This window comes from Lampetra fluviatilis, chromosome 37 (assembly GCF_964198595.1).
Source record: "Lampetra fluviatilis chromosome 37, kcLamFluv1.1, whole genome shotgun sequence".
NCBI classification, from domain to species: domain Eukaryota; kingdom Metazoa; phylum Chordata; class Hyperoartia; order Petromyzontiformes; family Petromyzontidae; genus Lampetra; species Lampetra fluviatilis.
In genome coordinates this window covers 1,109,193-1,129,192 of record NC_136311.1, presented here as the reverse complement: position 1 = coordinate 1,129,192, position 20,000 = coordinate 1,109,193, and the positions used below count along the sequence as shown (strand labels likewise).

Below are 20,000 nucleotides of genomic sequence, written 5' to 3'. Positions count from 1 at the left end.
CCTGAGGCCTGCTGTACATTTGGAGTTTACGTGTTCTCCTCGTGGCCACGTGGATATTTCTCCGGAGCCTCAGGGTTTTCCCTCCACATTTAGAATCAACATGCGTTTAGAATATATTTGACTGCTATAAATGTCCACTTAATAAGCCAATGAACTATTATTTGTGGCCAGTTCGCTTCTGAAAACACCGATATAGCTCAGTGGGCCTTACCGGGTACAATTAAAATATATAGCAGTTAAAATAGTTCAGTGAATTTCCAACGAAATGCGCATGACTTTCGTCCGAGAAGTGGGTTCAAAGTGTAAAACCTCCGTTCACTTTACAACAGTGCAACGTATGTCCATGTTGATCGCGTTGTCGCCTGGTATTTGTGAGTGGCCTGGGCTCTCTCAGGAAGTTTAAAGAGCGAGCAGCTGTGCCCAGCTCGGGGTCGAGCGATGATTCCAATCGACGGATTGTGTCGGATTTGCAACGTGCGTCGAAGGTGTTCTACGGCAAGGGGTTCACGTGACCCTTGCAGACACCGGAGGCCGCCGTAACGTTGACCGCCGTTACAACCAACACAAAACAACGCACCTCGTTGGCTCTCGAATGAAAATCGCAAACTCTGACTCGTGACGGAGTTGGTTGAGTCGTTGGAGGCGACGGGGACGCGGGGATTATGGGAACGATTGGCGACCGACTGTGGCGTGGGAGCACGGTGGGGCACGTGTCGGTCGGCCTGAGAGGCTGGAGGCACAGCTGGCAACAGCAGCAGCAACAACAGTAGCAACAGCAGCAACAGCAGAGCATTCATACTCGAGCCTACCACGTGGCCGACCCACAACTCGAGTCAGGATCAGGATATTTATTTATTCCTGGAGAAATCCGATGAGCTATGAAGCTCTTTTTCCACAGCTGTCCAATATTTCACAGATAGTCCACCGTGGCCCTGAGGGTAACGGCGTTGGAGGGCGACATTGGAGGCGATGGCTCTTCTGCATGGAAAAGGTGAAACGGTGTCTCTTGTGCGTTTACTTCTAGCCCCTCCCTTACACAGCTATTGACGGATATGTAGAGTCTCTGTGATGTGCGCCCGTGCCACCACTGCCATGTCTGGCTCAAGCGGCGGTGTTGCTGCTGGCCTTGGACTCCGAGCGGCTAAATGACCTCAAACATTGCGGCGATCTTTATGAATGTAGTCAAGAGAATGATTGATTGAAATGCAGGTTTTGTGGTGGTTACCGTCCGCACTCCGTGTGATAGATCAGCACAACTCAGAGACGGCTGTGCCCCTTGAATGTTGCTGCAGCCACAGTTGTCGAGCGGCGGCTGTGGCTGCTGCTGTTGTTATTCCTGAAGCCGGCGACTGGAAGCTGTGGTTGCAGCGTATGTAGAACTTCTTTCGCACCGTACGTAGCCAACCGTGCTAATCGGAAGTGCGGGGGAAGGACAACAGCTCTGCCCCCACAGCTAATGGTCCGTGGTAAATCTCGCGTTCCTGAAAGAGAAAGTAGTGGCCCATGTGAATCTTAAATTCAATGCGTAGCTCAAGTGTTTTAATGACAACAAACTCCCAAGTACTAAACATTACTCTAAATTGCCAAGTTTGAAAATGTTAATTTTGCGCGTGCGTTGTCAGCACCAATTTTCAACATCACGAAAACGTGTTGTGAACATTTAGAAAGGTCAGCAACCAGAGTTGAGTTCGTACTTATTTAAATATATGTAAAAACATGTTTTAACTGCAATCAGGTTGAAACTGAATAAAGAATGACTGCTACACAAACTACGATTGTGTTCATGTTCGCGTTGTGTTTTAGGTGGCACGGTGGGCAGCACGGGTGGTGCATCTGCCAGTTATCTCAGTCATCCCTTTAACACCTGGGTCAGTCCCGTGACCTCCTGCACCTCGCCTGGCACGCTAGTCAACTCATAATACCTGGGTCAATCACGTGATCTTCTCCTGCCAGAAACAAGCCTTGCACGCGTCCCGTCATGGTGCTTCATAGATAATTAAGAATGGTCCAACATTAATGTAATGGTGGAGATGAAGTGAATGCATCGGCAGTTTGCTTGTTTATTCGCATAGCATACATTCGTACGTTACAATCAACAAAGGTAAATCCCCCCCCCCATCCCACTCCAACTTTGTCTGGACGCACATGCAGTCTAATTCACGCGCAAGCATTGCACAATTGTTAAATTCACCGCATGGGACGACGTCTCTGCAAATCCCTCACGAAATGAATCCCTCCCCCCGCCCCGTGAAGGCCAGCCCTTTGGCCCTGACCCTTGGAGTGATCAGAGAATCAGAACTGCTTTGCAGAGATCATGAAAACAGTGTGGAGGTCAGTCTCAAGATGTTGAATAAAGGTTGGTGTTAGCGGGAACTATTTCTGAGTTTTCCACCGGACACTAATATAAAAAGTCCAAAAACACCGGTATCATACAGTTCAAAAGGGCATCCTGCCAAATTCTTGCTCAGACGGTGAAAATGTTTCATTGCTGCCATTATAGATGTATAATACAGTCTGGGTTTGCTGTGTCCACTTCCTTCAATTTATAATACTCCGAAGATGTACTTTAACAAGTGTGTCAGTTTGTGAATATGATGAACACCTTTGTAGGGGCAATACCGTGAGATGAATATTGACACGTTGCTGATCACCCCTCTCTGTCCGTAGGAATAAGTACGGCGGACAACCTTGCCAAGAGCGGCTCCCAGAAGCCTTTGCAATTGCAAGGTTCTTTTTGGAATCAAGGTGAAGGTGTACCGTATTTAACCCTGGTTAGGAATCATGAGTAAACGGTAGCTCTGATAACCAGCTTATGGATATTTGTATTGACTGGATATTATATTGCATATTTGGATGAATTGCGGCAGTGAGATTTTAGAATAGTATATTTTTTGCGGCAAGGGTAATGGAAATAAAAACGTCGCAGACCAAAAACGCTCTCGCCACTACGTGACCGGCACTGTACTGGTACAGGGACATGCGTGCAGGTTACATTGGCCGAGTCCCCTGCCAGGCTGCATTATCAGAGCAGTGTTTACAGTCCCAGCTTTCACTTGATGACACCCTGGCGAGAAGCCCATGCAAGCGAATGTTCATCAGGACCGAGAGATGCGTATTGACCCCCCATCCCTCTGTATACGCAGAGCACCTGAATAAGACGAAAACAACATTCATAATAACAATAAATACACCGCCCTCAAGGATTAAACGTAAACACAAAAACGGTGAGAATTTCCGATAATTTCACCGCTTTTTAAATAACGTGCGAAATGTGCGACACGTACTTGGATATAATAACACAAACTGGAGAAACGTTACGCAAGAATACCTACGTGAAAATGCAAATTAAAAAGGTATTGCGCATCGATGACACCACCAACTGTGGCACAGATTTTCTTTGGCAAAGCCCCCTCGTGTAGTGTCAGGGAATGGCTGTTTATCAAACGTGAAAGGTGACTTGCATCGGGGGGGAGGGCATCGCTTCTGCAGACATTTTTTGGGAAAAGCGACATTAAAGCAGCAATCGGTCAGAAAATTGCACTAAAAATAAACCACCGCACACCGAAACTATTGCACCAGGTTATTCCGTCAAACTTCGCAGAATTAAACCACCTCGATGGAAGGACTTAATCCAGAGGACTAAGTACGTTAAACCTAAAATCCCTATACAGCCCTGAAACGTTTGCGACGCAAGTCATTGCAGATGGCAGACATCACGGAGACGTCACTTGTACAAAAACCACATGCTGCCCAAGCGAAGGAGTTTAGTTAAATTCTGATAGGATCAGCCAAAACTAAGCACGTGGCAGTCTGGGTTCAGGAGGTGGAGCAAATTCTCATCCCAAAAAAAATATTTCGCCAATTCTCTCCGATTGCGGCACTGGCGTCACATTCTCACGAACCAAGGACGTCATTCGCATTTCCCACAGAGTGCAACCGTTCGTATTCGAGAAAGGCCCACAGAAGCGGATATCACAGAGCTACCTCCGAGCTCCCATCAAGTAACCTCTGGTCTCACAGTACCAGTACTTTGCCTCACAGTAGAAGCACGCCATGATGGTCAAACTAATAATAAAATTAGGTCTCAGAGCTTGCATTCAGCCAAATGAAGTGCAGAACCATATTTAATGTCATGTTTTCGGTGTGTGAAGTAATTGGTGACCGGACTGAGACCAATACATTTGTGACTCTTGAGAAGCCAGTTTAAGCAGAGGAAACTGCCTGGATTAGAACTCAGGGACTGAGTGCTCGACTTCTGAGAGGTGGATTCCTCTCAATAACAGACGTGGGAATATAATTATCATTAGAACTTCTTCTTTACCACAGGCATCGATGAACGATCCACATTGCCGTCTTGTAGCGCTTTGTCATTAGCAGCTGCGACACTGTGCGGTCATCTTGGCCACTGTTGTTTTCACAGCCGCTATAAATAACGAGCGGATAACCTAACCAGCGTTCAGCAAATGACTAAGTCTCGCAGACCGACCATTCAGTGAGAGTGAAATAGAAGAGAAGTGCTAATCTGTGTGCCATTTCTCACATTGCCAAGGAAATGGCGACATATAAATGAGCAGGAGATATCACGGTAACAACTCCTATCAAAAAATAGCTGACAAAACGGTCAAGGACACCTGGGGGATGATTACATTTACAAATAACTGCCGATCAGTGGCTCATCCATCCAACAAAAAACCCCACAAAATAAAAAAGAATAAACACTCTGGGGTCTTGGATGGAGTGAAATGATGGCAAAAAGCAGAATATCCCTTCCCGTAGTTCCTTTTTGATATATGCAAGAAGGCACGTAGGCAATGACCAATCCACCCTGAATGCTCCAAAGTGAATCGCAGGAACGGTGGCGGTGAATCGTCTCCCGAACACCGACAGCCGACGGCCGGACAGTGCGGCTCAAGGCACGAATCCGAGCGGGTCTCAGTCTGCGTTTGCGGTGTCCTCTTCATTCAGCGCATCGATGAGGCTGCAAGGTTTGAAGGACCTCAGCATCATCTCCTCCTCGTCGTTGTCGTCCGTGTGGGCCCCATTCCCGTCGTGGGCGTTGCTCACGGCATCGTCGCCGCTGCTGTCAAGCCAGTCGCGCTCGCGGGAGGCACGCGCCGAGGCGCTGGAGAGGCCCGATCCGAAGTGGAGAACCCTGCGCAGCACCGAGCCACCCGGGCTGCGCCCCTTGCTCCTCCTCCTCCCCCCTTTATCCTCCTCCTCCTCGTTGGCACACGCCGGCTGCAGGATGAGGCTGATGTTGGGGCTGGCCTGTGCGGCCACCGTTGCTTCAGCCACACAGAGGCTGGGGACAGGCAAGAGACAGCGGAGGTTCGTGGCCATGCTCCATCTGGACTTACGAGCAACAACGTGTTTACGCGTCTGTCTTAACGGGTCGCTTCCATAACCTGCCAAGTTAAATAAGATAAATACTTGCTCAAGTTTCAAGGTTTAACTGAAGATCAATGATGCTGTGAGTACTGATGTCACTGTCAATATTATTTTATTGCAGTCCAGTTGTTCAAGATTAAGAGGCAATCACTCCCCTAACTACGAGACTCATTCATTCATTACCCACAGCATATCTTCCCTCCTAATTACAATGTGTGCTCTTTAAAATCAACCGTCAATCGCTGACCTAATTTATATTCATAAATATACATCATTATATATTACATACTGATTATATTAGTCCGTCTCACTCTTAACTATTTGGATTCTCTATGTGCGCTATGAAGAAGGACCATTGCCCAGAACGTCACCTATAATATGCTTTTTATTTTTAAGGCCACACACACGGTGTTGTTATTGGCGACTGCGCTGGTCTGTTTCGATATGTAGGTGTTTGTTGCTGACGGTGAATAAAACTTCAATACGCGGGAGCCACGCTGAGCGGAGTGGTGCCTTACTTGTGGGCGCTGCGGTTGGGCGGCTCGGGCGAGCGGTTGCGCGGGGTGGATGTGGTGGCCACCTGAGCCCGAGGTCTCGTCACGGGCGACGCGCTGGGAAAATCGCATCGCTCAAGGGAACCAGGGCTGCCACATACAGTGAGGGAAAAAAGTATTTGATCCCCTGCTGATTTTGTACGTTTGCCCACTGACAAACAAATGATCAGTCTATAATTTTAATGGTAGGTTTATTTGAACAGTAGGAGAATTACAACAACAAAATCCAGAAAAACGCATGTCAAAAATGTTATAAATTGATTTGCATTTTAATTAGGGAAATAAGTGTTTGACCCCTCTGCAAAACATGACTTAGTACTTGGTGGCAAAACCCTTGTTGGCAATCACATAGGTCAGACGTTTCTTGTAGTTGGCCACCAGGTTTGCACACACCTCAGGAGGGATTTTATCCCACTCCTCTTTGCAGATCTTCTCCAAGTCTAAGGTTTCGAGGCTGACGTTTGGCAACTCGAACCTTCAGCTCCCTCCACAGATTTTCTATGGGATTAAGGTCTGGAGACTGGCTAGGCCACTCCAGGACCTTAATGTGCTTCTTCTTGAGCCACTCCTTTGTTGCCTTGGCCGTGTGTTTTGGGTCATTGTCATGCTGGAATACCCATCCACGACCCATTTTCAATGCCCTGGTTGAGGGAAGGAGGTTCTCACCCAAGATTTAACTGTACATGGCCCCGTCCATCATCCCTTTGATGCGGTGAAGTTGTCCTGTCCCCTTAGCAGAAAAACACCCCCAAAGCATAATGTTTCCACCTCCATGTTTGACGGTGGGGATGGTGTTCTTGGGGTCATAGGCAGCATTCCTCCTCCTCCAAACACGGCGAGTTGAGTTGATGCCAAAGAGCTCCATTTTGGTCTCATCTGACCACAACACTTTCACCCAGTTGTCCTCTGAATCATTCAGATGTTCATTGGCAAACTTCAGACGGGCATGTATATGTGCTTTCTTGAGCAGGGGGACCTTGCGGCGCTGCAGGATTTCAGTCCTTCACGGCGTAGTGTGTTACCAACTATTTTCTTTGTGACTATGGTCCCAGCTGCCTTGAGATCATTGACAAGATCCTCCCGTGTAGTTCTGGGCTGATTTCTCACCGTTCTCATGATCATTGCAACTCCACGAGGTGAGATCTTGCATGGAGCCCCAGGCCGAAGGAGATTGACAGTTCTTTTGTGTTTCTTCCATTTGCGAATAATCGCACCAACTGTTGTCATCTTCTCACCAAGCTGCTTGGCGATGGTCTTGTAGCCCATTCCAGCCTTTTGTAGGTCTTCAATCTTGTCCCTGACATCCTTGGAGAGCTCTTTGGTCTTGGCCATGGTGGAGAGTTTGGAATCTGATTGATTGATTTCTTCTGTGAACAGGTGTCTTTTATACAGGTGACAAGCTGAGATTAGAACTCCCTTTAAGAGTGTGCTCCTAATCTCAGCTCGTTACCTGTATAAAAGACACCTGGGAGCCAGAAATCTTTCTGATTGAGAGGGGGTCAAATACTTATTTCCCTCATTAAAATGCAAATCAATTTATAACATTTTTGACATGCATTTTTATGGATTTTGTTGTTGTTATTCTGTCTCTCACTGTTCAAATAAACCTACCATTAAAATTATAGACTGATCATTTCTTCGTCAGTGGGCAAACGTACAAAATCAGCAGGGGATCAAATACTTTTTTCCCTCACTGTAGATCCAGTCAAACATGTATTTTAGTCATTTCTGGTTTAAATTGAGATCCCTTCCCTTTATAACTCACTTATCCTCTGCCATTCCCAAGTCAAAGGTCGTGTATACTGAACAAGTAGCATAGCTTGAAAACTATAGCCAATCAACAATTTTAAGCATCATTTTCATTCTCAGTGACCCAGAATTAGTAAAGTTGGACTACATTTATTTTGGAAGCATTTTGACTGTAGACCAGTGTTATTAAGCACACGATCTGCATATCATTAGCATAATAAATGGTTCCAGGTGCAAGGCAGATGGCTGGGGGTGGATGACGTCATCATCACTGCCTTTCCCGCATCGCACCGGGCTAGTTTTCAGCGTCTTGCTGGAGATTAATAGAAAATGTAAAAATATAATTTATTTATATAGAATCAATTATTGAAAATATTTGTTTTACTTATTACTTTATAAAAATATATATTTAATGGGTTAATTGTTCCATCAATCATAATCTGCTGTTTTACAGTCTGCAGTGGCTTCACAGTTGCTATGTATAATCCCTCCCGAGTAGCTGTGATCAATGTTTCGAAACGGGCAAATTTGGACCATGACGCCGGCACACAATGGCAAACTTGTTCCGAATGACGTCAGGGGACCTTTACCATCCACTGTGAAGCAGACTGCGCGTAATATTTTACGGTTAATGCACCCACAGTAAATAACCAGGGTGGCCGACCAGATTCAAATTGCAAACCTATGCGAAACTCTGCAACAATCGGCGAATGACCACTGCAACAAGTGGCTAGGCTGTGTTGCCGCCCCACGCAGAGTAACCCGCCTGGTACGGGTGCCGATGCAGGAGATCTGCTCAGGGTTTACATGGCTCGCAGGCTGCGCCGCCACATTAAGGCCGTGCCCCAGTGAAGAAGTTTGGACATTTATTCGTGAAAAACTTTTGGGTGACATGGTTTGTGCAGTGGTAACACTTGTGCTTTACAGCAAAGATGGTTTGTATGTTCTCCCCATGTTCTGCATAGATAAAAGAAACATACAATGTAACTGGTATTGGCCAAATATCCCAATGTCAGAAAATTCCCTGCAAATTACTCAATTGGAGTTACACACAGCAACATCGTGCCCCCCTCCCCACATTGCTTAAACTTGGCAAGAGCCTTTGAAAAAAGTACTGAGACTCATGAGGCTTTCCTGGGTAAACAAGCATAAAAATAACAGAAACAATATTCAATCTTGATTTGAAGCTTTCGTGACTGCAGGAATCCATACTCTATGGTTCTTTCGGTAAAGTCACGTAGATAGAAAATTATTAATAGATCATTAATAATTTTCTATCTACGTGACTTTACTGAAAGAACCAAAGAGTATAGAAACAATATTTTTCGTGGCACAAATACCTGTACATTGACTTCGAGGCAGAGGGCATGGGGTCACCGGTTGTTAAGGGCATGAACGCGTCGTCGCTCAGGCTGAGGCTGCGATCCCAGTCGGGGCTTGAATCTCGTCTGCTGCCACTGGCGCTGTCGCCGTCACCATCTCCGTCGCTCGCAGAAACAGACACTCGCGACGACGAAGACATGGGGGGCGTGACGGGGGAGGAGGAGCTCAGGGGCCAGAACATGGCAAAGGCAGCCAAGTGGCCGAGACGCGCCATAGTCTTGTGGCACACGCCTGCCAGCACGGACCAGACTGCCTGCACGGAGACACGAGAGTCAAGCACACAATGAAGGCAGTTTCAGTTTTCAATAGTTTTTTTTTCAGGAGGGTCCTACATTGCCACATTTAGCCTATTCCAGTTGAAGGAGCGTATTGCATGTGGGAGGAAACCAGGGTATCTGCGGAAGACCCACGCACACTCGGCTAACACTCGGGGGCCTGCAAAGATGGTTGAGTTACCCATGCTGTGTCGGGATCCTTCTGCACTTGGGAATTTTAGAGTTGCCCTCCTTTTACCTGGACATGTCTGCATAAGAAATCAGGGTTTTCTGTGGTCTTGTGATACAATGCATGGTTTAAAAAGTACTGTGTGATAAATGATCATATGTGCTTTGAAACTTTATATGGTCATGTTATGTATTTCACGTCGTGAAAGTGCAATGCTTGTATGTAGTGGAAACGATTTCTCTTGTCGCGGCAGGGTTGAGAGTCATAGAGGAATGGGATTCTTAGTCTCTGATTATTAAGCATCGTGTTTTTGGACTCAAGGTTACTTCGGATAGAGCTCCCCAACTCACAATAAGAATTTAAAACCACTACAAGTTGAAGATAATTAAAAGTGAAGGTGCACAAGTAGAGCTAACGAACAAGAGAAGATGAGGCTACTGAGACACAAAGGAGGAAGTACCACGTGTGTGAGCAGAAGTGTGAGAGAAAGCTGGACACACCAACATAGTCCGAAGCTGTTCTTAACTATTATGCAGCGGTCAATGGTGTCAAAGGCAACAGTGCAGTCATGAAGAACCAGGCTGGTGTGGAAACTGTGGAAAGAAAAAAGGAGGAGGTTCTTGCTGGAGGGCGGTCTCAGTAAAACTATTAAAACTATAAACTATTTTTTATTTTACCAGGTAAGGCCCACTAAGCTATGTAGGTCTTTTTCAGAAGCGACCTGGCCACAAATAATAGCTCAACGAAGTGGCTGATCACGTGGAAATTTACAGCAGCCAAATACTCTAAAAGTGTGATGTTGATTCTAAATGTGGAGGGAAAAAAACCAGAGGACCCGATAAAAATCCTCACGACCATGGGGAGAGACATGCAAACTCCAAATATACAGCAGGCATCAGGGGTCGGGATCAAACCGACGACCTCCAGTATACCAAGTGAGGTAGATAGTGAGGTAGTCTCACTGTGGCATTCAGACATAGTGAGACTTTTACAAATACACCGGTGACGTTAGTTGGTGGCGGGAGGTAAGATTCGTCGACGTTGTGTGTCATGGGGTGGGTCGGGGTGAAACCTGCACGGCGGTGAGGAGATGACACCAGGTGGCTTGGGAGGCCAAGTGGAGGCGACGCAGGCGGGCGGCCCGGCGCATCTCTGGTCGCGCCAACAGCTCATCCACGGAGGCTCGGCGGCTCGGATCCGGCTCCAACATTGCCCGTATGCTGCTGACCAGATCCTCCGACAGGCCTAGTCAGGCCCAAGGGCATAGCGAGTCCCTCAGAAAATTAGAAAACGTTCTGCTTCTGAGTGTGGTCTTCCAGTTTCGGTCACGTGTTCTCTCACGGTCGTGGGCATCTTCACGAGTTGCGTGGCAACAGGTTGAGTGAAAAAAAAATGCTCAACACGCCACAAACACAAACACCTTTGAGATTCTACTGCATAGGTCATCGTAAGTGTGCTGTTTATCTCCCGGCTGAGAGCGAAACGTCGGACATCATGCAGAACAACAGACGGGACAGCTCGAAAACACATCAGGCACCGCTTGCAATCGTCTCCACCTCACTCATCTGCAGAGTGGCAGCGCCACCCACACATCCTTGTGCTGTACCTGCGATGAAGTCATCGGGCAGGAAGCCTTGCCGCAGGTGCTGCCAGCCCTCGCCACGGGTGGGTAGCTGCAGGTTACAGGCCACCTCCAACAGGGTCATACCTGCACTGCGCACACAACACCGCCACCAGGGGCAAAGACTCATTTTCACTGGCACGTCTGAGCCGAGCCAGCATGACACCCTCACGCTACGGGTAGATTTACACTCGCTATTTGCCAAAACAAGCCAGAACTAAACTGTGAAACTCTGGCCTCACCAGTGCCAAGCAGGGACAGGGCTAACGACCTGTTCAATGGGTGTGTGCAATCATTCAGCAGACCGTGAGGGCGCAGCGTTACCGCTTCATCTACATGTGCATCGACTCGTTCATTGCGTGCAAAGTCAGCGGCGCGGCTCGGCTTCTGCAGTGGAAAAACAACCTGGTGCCTCCTGAGCTGCGCCGGGCCAGCTCGGTACGGCGGAGGCAGGGGCTGATTGTCAAAACAGGGAAATTACAAGTTACACTTTAACTCGGTAAATAAACCAACTGCGTCGTCACCCCGGACTATGCATTCGAACAGCATTAGCAATGAAATGACGTGACACACCACACATGTGATACATCTCCCTTCGCACCCATGGCCCCCCCGCACCGTTCGCTCAGGTGCGTGTCGGATACCTGAAGATGTCGGCCACCTTGCTGAAATGTCCCTGCAGGAGCTCTGGTGCCAGGTACCGGGGGTCTCCCTCCTGCGCGTCGGCGTGGTCACCCTGGCAACGCACGGTGCCGTACCGTACAACATCACCGCTTTACCCGCACCAGGCTGAATAAACAAAATGTTAGAATGTAATGTTACGAACCTTTTGTCAAACCTACTTCCAGACCCTCTGACCTGTGGGCCTGCCGCACCCCCCGCCCGCCGCCCCCCCCGCCCCATCCCCGTCAGCTCCCCTCGGTGCAGTTGCGCTGCCTGCACAGCCACTAAACGATGTCGCCTCCCCCTCACCCGCTGCAGGTCGACGACGAGGCCGAAGTCGCCGAGCTTGTAGCGGCGCGGCGGTGGCGTCGTGCTCAGGAACACGTTGGCCGGCTTCACGTCAAGGTGCACGAGGCCGCGCCGGTGGAGATGCTGCAAACCCAGCAGGAGGTCCACGGCCACGGCCCACACTTCGCATTCGCTCAACCTCCCGCCGCACTCCTCCTCGCAGTACTGCTGCAGGTTCATCGCGCACAGCTCCGTCTGCGGAGGGGCAGTAAATAAAACGTGATGCGGCTTCGGATGTGTCTCAAGCCGAGTCGACACCTCAGTGACGAGGAAACTCGTTTGCACGCAACAGATCGGTCGGGCGTGGACCTGCTTTTACAATCGGCTAATTGTTGACTTTAGTCGATGATAAGGAATATAAACTAATAGACAATAACTCCCAGCACCATTATGAGAAAAGATGAAATGCCCCAATATGCTGGTGGGATAAGACTACCAGACTACCACGGCGAGGTGGGTTAAAATACAGAAAAGCATTCTAACCCCGCGTTCAGAATTCCACGCGGGTCAGATTATCGCCCAGGGGCAGCACCTGGATGTAGAGGTGCTGCTTTTCCTCCCAGGCGCGCAGAAAGCGCACGCAGTTGGGGTGCGGCTCCAGGCGCTCGTGCTTGGCCACCTCCTCCAGCTTGCGCTCGCGGTCACGCTCGCCACGGAACGGCTCGCGACACCGTTTCACCGCGTATAAGCTGCCATCCTCCCAGCTGCGCACCTTGAACACTTCCCCGAACGAGCCCAGGCCGATCCGTTCCAGCACCTGGCAGGAACAGAGTGGGTGGGTGGGGGGGCCGGAGAGACCCCCATGGCTATCCGCCATGCTCAACCACACGCGAAATAACAGCGGCAGCCACAAATAGCCGCCTCGTTTCCACCACGGGGTCGTGCCGAGCCAGCCCGGGGCATGGCTCAGGAAGCACCAGGTTGGTTTTCCACTGCAGAAGCCGAGCCGAGCCGTGCCACAAGGTACAGTATATGCAATGAACGAGTCGAGACATGTGTAAATGACGCGGTGATGGTGTGTCCTCACTGTGTACTTACTGACATCGCATGCATGAATACATAATTAGCCCTGCCACTGGCCCTCCTTGGCCTCAAGCAAGATTCAGATGTCGTGTGAGGACAGCATAGTATGGTTTGCTTCTTAATTGGCTTTTGGAAAATCACCCAAACTGTCAACATACTAGGGTGCCTGGTCAAATGCATCAATTACTAACCTGGTTATAAAGTCAAAATATATATATATAGTTTTGTTGTTACTATCTTCTCTGGGTTATAAAGTATACTTTTTCCACCTGTATTTTTAAGCCAACTTAGGAGGTGTCTCCTATTTTCTGATAGCGTGTCTTTGAGCAGATTGGAATAACTTTACTCACACTTTCCAGAGCATCTTGTAATATGGAAAGTAGGTTTTGGTTAATGTAATGACTATTCACATTTAAAAAAATCTCATTTGGCTTTACAATTGGGAGTGCAGTGCACTGTGATGTTCTCCAACCTACGTGCCTTTGCAAAGCAAACAACACCAATGATGATGATGACGACAGTACAACAGCAGTATCGGCGATTGACAACGCACCTCGAAGCACTGCGCAAAGTAGGTGACCTCGCTGCGGCTCTTGTCGTAGATGCGGCTTCGCAGCAGCGAGTTCTCTAAGCTGCGGAACGACACGGAGTGCGGCCGCTGCGAGCTCCAGTGGCGCGGCGCCGTCGTGGCCCCGCCGTCCTCGGAGTCCCTCGTCGGGTTCAGGCAGCGCCGCAGCGTAGACGAGCTCTTCATGGGCGGCCGCGGAGGCGCCACGGGCGTGCGCCCAAGACGTTTCTCCAGGAACATTTGACACTCTGCTTCTGCGAAGAATGTCGGCACGGGCAGCGGAGTTTTCTTCCCCGAGTCCCCCATGGTGCTGGATGTCAAAGCGGCGAACAAACGCAGAAGCGAGAGTGGGTGGTGCGGTCGCGATGGTGCGGCGGCGGCGACAACCTGGGCGCCGATGGAGAGGCCCTCCTCCAGCAGTGGATGGAGACTTACAATGACGAATGCAGCAATGAGGACGATTAGTTGGTGTACAAATCATTCATCTCTGATAAATGCTCCAATTGGTGGGTCTGCAAAATAAGTTCAAGATTTCACGAGAGCACATTGTTAACAATGCACGGCCAAACCCATACGGTGTACAATTCATGAAGGCATTACGGTATATAATACAATTCCTTTAAAGTGCATTGTTTCATTTTAATCCATTTATATTTTATTACCCCACCCTTTACAGTAACGGATGGTCCAAAACTTAGTTTACTAAAATGATATGTAACTTATTAGTCTACTCGTCACTTTCACCTTCTGGAGTTTAGGTCACCCTGTACTGCAATCATTGACACATCCCACAACACTTCTCTAGTCACCGCTGTACAACCATTCTGTGCGCTGCATTCAACTTGCCTGTTGCCAGGCCTCTCTGTAACATGCCACGCGAGAGACGAAGGTGATTGAACTTAGTATACTGGCCGTCGTCACCTGCCAGCCCGGACCACTCCTGGGAAAATCGAGAAGACTGAACTACAAGTCAAATTCCCGGCTCAAACTGAGCACTGATGCAGTGGTGCTCATCTGTTTACACTCCTGAGTCAGTGGTGGAATTTACACATTCCGATGGCGGGGATGAGTCCGTTCATTAGACAACCACGGTTGACTTCCCCCCCCCACCCAAAGTGGTCGGTACAGTCAGTAACCGTTATTGAAAAATATCTGTATTACTCTTTGGTTAAATTTCGATTTAAAGCTTTCGTGACTGCAGGGATTCATCTTCTTGGTTCTTTCGGTAAAGTCACGTAGAAGGGAAGTAATAAAATAATAAAAATAAAACATAATAAAATAATATAATAAAATAATATAATAATATAAAATAATATAATAAAATAATAATATAATATTATTATATTATAATAATATTATATTATTATGTTTTATGTTTATTATTTTATTACTTCCCTTCTACGTGACATTACCGAAAGAACCAAGAAGATACTCTTTGGTTCTTTCGGTAAAGTCACGTAGAAAGAAAATAAATTCAATAATAGAATACGACGTTTCAATTGCAACACAAGCAATCGTCATCAGGTAGAACTAAATTTGAGAGAGAGACAAAACACAGACACGGAGTCACACAGACAGACACACAAGCAGAGAGAGACGACAAAGAGACACAACAGAGAGAGACACAACACAAACACACAGAGACCCAATGCCCCCCCTCTCTCTCTATTTAAGGCCACAACACAGGCATATTTCTACATGTTTAGAAATATAACTGAAATCTTAATTTAAGTTTTTTTTTCTTCTTTAAAATCATTACTGTCTTGCAAATATATATATGATTTGCATTTTACATTTTCTTATAGTTTTTTTTCAAATATTGCTAATTTGTCTTTTTCAACGGGTTTACTTAACTTGATTCCTGTGTCGTGATCAAATTTGGTAATCAAAATTTAGTCTACTTCCTGTTGTCCAATCAATTCCAAATTGTGCACACGTACTCAGATCCAGTGACAATGCATGCCTGTAAAATCAATTCATCAATTAATTTGCTACTTTAAAGCAATTTACATTTTGTATAGACGCCTTATTATTTATATAGATATTTGTGTAGGTAAAAAACGCCGCGGTCCCTAAACTCTCGAATCGCCTGCTCCGTGTGAACGAGTTATGGAAGTTATGAATTAATTCAAGTCAGCGTTGATTTGGGAGTACGCGCCGCATCAGTGACGTACTTCTCGACCGTGAGATAAACAAAGTTGTTAATAAAACAAACTTTTTTTAAGGAGTTTATTTATTGTGCAGGGATATTCTATCATGCCACATGGAGTGCATAAATCAGAGGCCAAGTGGATGCCAGCAAAGGATAGCAAAAGAGGCAATAATGAGATCACTCAAAACACTTGCTAGATCCATGCATGCTTCAATATGTCAAAAGACCGGATGATGGGCAGGGTTCATCAAAAGACACTGCTCGTCAGTCTCCAATTGACAAAGCTGATTCTTCTAATGCTAGCATGCATTCTGCAGAAGAGCAAGAAGTGGAAATGGAATAATTTGAAGTAGAAGAGCAAGGAGTGGAAATGGAAGAATTTGAAGCAGAAGAGAGTGCTGAAAGTGATTCTAGCCATGATACTGTAAATGAGATGAGTAACATCATGGGACCTCCTTTGCCAGTACTAAAATATAATAGGTTTTCCCCTTACTCTGATAATATAGGCATTGTCTTTGAAACTGATTGGTCCACACCAGAGCCTAGTCTTAAATGGTCTAACACCATTTGAGACTAGGCTCCAAAGAAAGCTGTCTCTGGTGTGGACCAATCAGTTTCAAAGACAATACATATATTATGAAATGGTCTCACACCATTTGAAACTAGACTCCAAAGAAAGCTATCTCTGGTGTGGACCAATCAGTTTCAAAGACAATGGATATATTATCAGGGGTATGTTTTTTGTTTGCATTCTGACAAGTATTGTGGTTAATGCAGACATGATTCCTTGTAAAAGGTTTCAATTTGGTGTTTTAACATCTTAACACCTGTTCTGTTGCCAGAAAAAAGAGGAAAACGTATTCTCATGAGATGAGTAAAGTTAAGGAGAAAGATTTGCAAATGTTTGTGATGTTTCTTTCTGGGAGATACCAGTTCCAGATCATTTTCTGGTTGAAATCATCAAAAGGGGAAGTGTTTCTTTCCAGAAGGCAAGGCAAGATGCAAAAGCAAAGGGAGATGTGCACCAGCTTTTAAAAGAGTGGTTTTACAAGGTTATGCCAAATGGCGAGAAAATGCTGCGGTCATGGATGATTTACTCACTCGTCAGCGAGAATTTATACTGTTTTGCTGCCGACTATTTGCCGTTAGTGCTACAGATACATCCAAATTTGTGACTGAGTTTCAAAAGTGGTGGAAACTGAGCCCGAAAGTTTATAACCATGAGACATCCGAAGAGCACCTGCGTTGCCTTGAAAAGTGGAAAATATTGGCAGCAGGACTGAAGATGCACAAAACCATTGACGCCGAAACTACTGCTTTAATGGAAATGGAGAAGAAAAAGTGGAGGGAAATCTTGCACAGATTGCTTGATATCACATTGTTTCTTGCCAAGCAGAATCTGGCATTCCGTGGCCACAAGGAAGATGAATCTTCATTGAATAAAGGGAACCTTCTAGAGATGATTGAGATGCTTAAAAAATATGATCCAGTCCTAAAGAGCACCGAATGAGATTAAAGCGGAGCACATGTAAACTTAAAGTATCAGTCTCTTATCTTGCACCAAAAACTTAGAATGATTTTATAAGTGCACTGGCAAATCATGTGAAGGAGAGGCTTGTCATAGACAAAAAGTCTGAAAAGTACTTTGGGATCATGTTCGACAGCACACCTGACATATCACATACTGACCAGATGTCCGAAGTGATAGATATGTAAACATCAACAATAGGAAAGTTGAAGTGAAAGGATTGCTAGGATTTTTCCCTTTAAAGGGGAAAAAGCTGCTGACCTCAGTTCTGACATTCTTAAAAAACTGGAAAGTGATGGACTGGACATCATGATGTGCCGCGCTCAAGGTTACGATAATGCTGCCACTAAGGCTGGAATCCATGGAAATGTACAAGCCATTCTTAGGGGAAAGAACAAGAAAGCTTTTTTAATGGATGTGTGGACCATTCGCTTAACTTGTGCGGTCAGCACTCTTTTGTTGAAAATGCATCGTGTGACATTTTTTGGAATTCTCGAGACAATGTTTCTTTCTTTGCTGCTTCCACCCATTGATGGGATGTGTTAATTGACCATACTGGAGTGTCAGTGAAAAGGCTATCAACAACACGCTGGAGTGCTCATCATGCTGCAGTTAAGCAAGTTAAAGAAAAGTTCGATAAGTTTGTGGCAGCGATTGAAGCTCTTTGTGATCCACATGAATATGTGGACACAAGAGGAGCAGCACAAGGTCTTTTGCTTGCTCTCTGTGATTCACTTTTCTGTGCTACCTGTACTTCTTGTGTGATGTACTTCAGGAAGTTAATCTTACACAGCAGTACATGCAGACAAAGGGCTTAACTCTCGACAAGGCGGTGACAAAGCTAGAGGCGCTAAGACTTTTTCTGCACGAGCAGCGCAGTGACCTAGTGGAGCATGCAATTGAACATGCGCTTTTAAAATCAGACGAATATTGATTTGCAGCATAGAAAAGAGTCAGGTTCAAGAAGAGGATGGCAGGGGAGCAGGCAAGCGATGCTGGACTCACTCCGCAAGGAGAAAATAAGAGGGCAATGCTTGAGTGCATTGATCGCTTTCATTCTGAACTCCAGATCAGATCAAGAGCAATCAAGGAAGTAGCAGTCATGTTTGAGGCTGTTCAAGCGAAGAGTCTCATATCTGCCACTGAAGAAGAGTTAAAGGTGTCCATTCCAAAATTGACCACTTTCTATGATGAGGTATCTGAGAGTGAGCTTTTAATAGAAATACCAAGGCTGAGAAGGCACCTGAAAGCAGCAGAGATTGATCTGGAAGAAGCCAAAGATTGGGAAAAATTAGACGTTTTGACATTCATAGCTGAATGGGACTTCATAGAATCTCTCCCAACCCTTTCACGAAGCATACATTTTTTTCTGTGGATTCATGTGAGAGGAGCTTTTCAAAGCTAAAACTTATAAATAAATATTTGCAATCTACCATGGGAGAGTCAAGGCTTTCCGATCTTGCGATATTATCAATTGAAAGTCAGTTGGCGAAAGGCATTGATTTCGATGAAGTGATTCACAAGTTCGCAGCTTTGAAGGTCAGGAAAGGAAAGTTCTGATTTAGTCGAGATGTTCACTAAGTGCTGAAATTATCGTGTATTTGTTCCTGTTAATTTTATTTCATTAATGAGTATATTTCCATATGCATTTGTCTACAACTTATACATTATTTTGGCCGTTATTCATTATGCAAACCTAATCCATTAATGTATATCATGTAACGGTAAAGTTTAATGTTAAAATGAACATAATTTTAATGTAGTTCTTAAACGTTTGTACTTCGAATTCTATTGTTTTATAACCGAATTCTCACTTTAACAACATTAAACTATGTAAATACATTTAGGCTGTGCGTATATTATAATTTAAAGGTGTAATTTTAAGCTTGCTAGTTGTTTACGTCACTACTATTGCCATTACATTCTGTGATATACGGGTATTACGATTTACGAGTAATATTAGTACAAAACACATGCCTAAGGATTCTGTATGGCCTGGTAGGGGAGGAGGTCCATGAGGGGTGAGACCAACCCTAGTGACGCCACTGAGTAGTTAGTCACTCTGTGTGTGTAATCGTGTAACTGTGTGTAGTGACAGTAGTAGTAGTCACTGTGTAGTAGTGATGAAGCTGTGTGTAATAATGAAGCTGTGTGTAGTAGTAGTATTCACTGTGTGTGTAGTAGTATTTACTGTGTGTAGTGGTATTCACTCACTGTGTGTGTGTAGTGGTAGCATTCACTGTGTAGTAATAGTATTCACTGTATAGTAGTATTGACTGTGTAGTAGTAGTATTCACTGTGTGTGTAGTGGTATTCACTGTGTAGTATTGACTGTGTGTGTAGTAGTAATAGTATTGACTTTGTGTGTAATATTATTCACTGTGTGTGCAGTATTCACTCACTGCGTGTAACGCTGAAAGTACCCGACCGTCGCTGAGGTGAATCTTCAGTTCCCGCGCTCCGCGAGCCCCGCCCCTTCCGGCGCCGTGACGTCACGCCATCGATCTCGCGAGCCCCGCCCCTTCCGGCGCCGTGACGTCACGCCATCGATCTCGCGAGCCCCGCCCTTTCTGGCGCCG

General features: G+C 46.2%; 1 protein-coding gene across 2 annotated transcripts; it reads right to left on the bottom strand.

Annotated features, from left to right (window-relative positions):
- Positions 1-2,252: 2,252 nt before the first annotated feature.
- On the bottom strand, positions 2,253-19,864 carry LOC144945192 (membrane-associated tyrosine- and threonine-specific cdc2-inhibitory kinase-like). 2 transcript variants are annotated; one of them, XM_078873484.1, is made up of 10 exons: positions 19,824-19,864; positions 13,727-14,051; positions 12,683-12,907; positions 12,112-12,345; positions 11,784-11,875; positions 11,125-11,231; positions 10,591-10,763; positions 9,032-9,327; positions 5,907-6,032; positions 2,253-5,302 (listed from the first exon to the last, which is right to left on the bottom strand). In XM_078873484.1, exons 2-10 carry the CDS (start codon positions 14,045-14,047, stop codon positions 4,933-4,935), a joined length of 1,944 nt encoding a protein of 647 aa, XP_078729610.1. In that variant the 5' UTR covers positions 14,048-14,051; positions 19,824-19,864; the 3' UTR covers positions 2,253-4,932. The 2 variants fall into 2 exon arrangements, with proteins under 2 accessions (XP_078729610.1, XP_078729611.1); XM_078873485.1 differs by having other exon boundaries at positions 5,907-5,999.
- Positions 19,865-20,000: the final 136 nt, after the last annotated feature.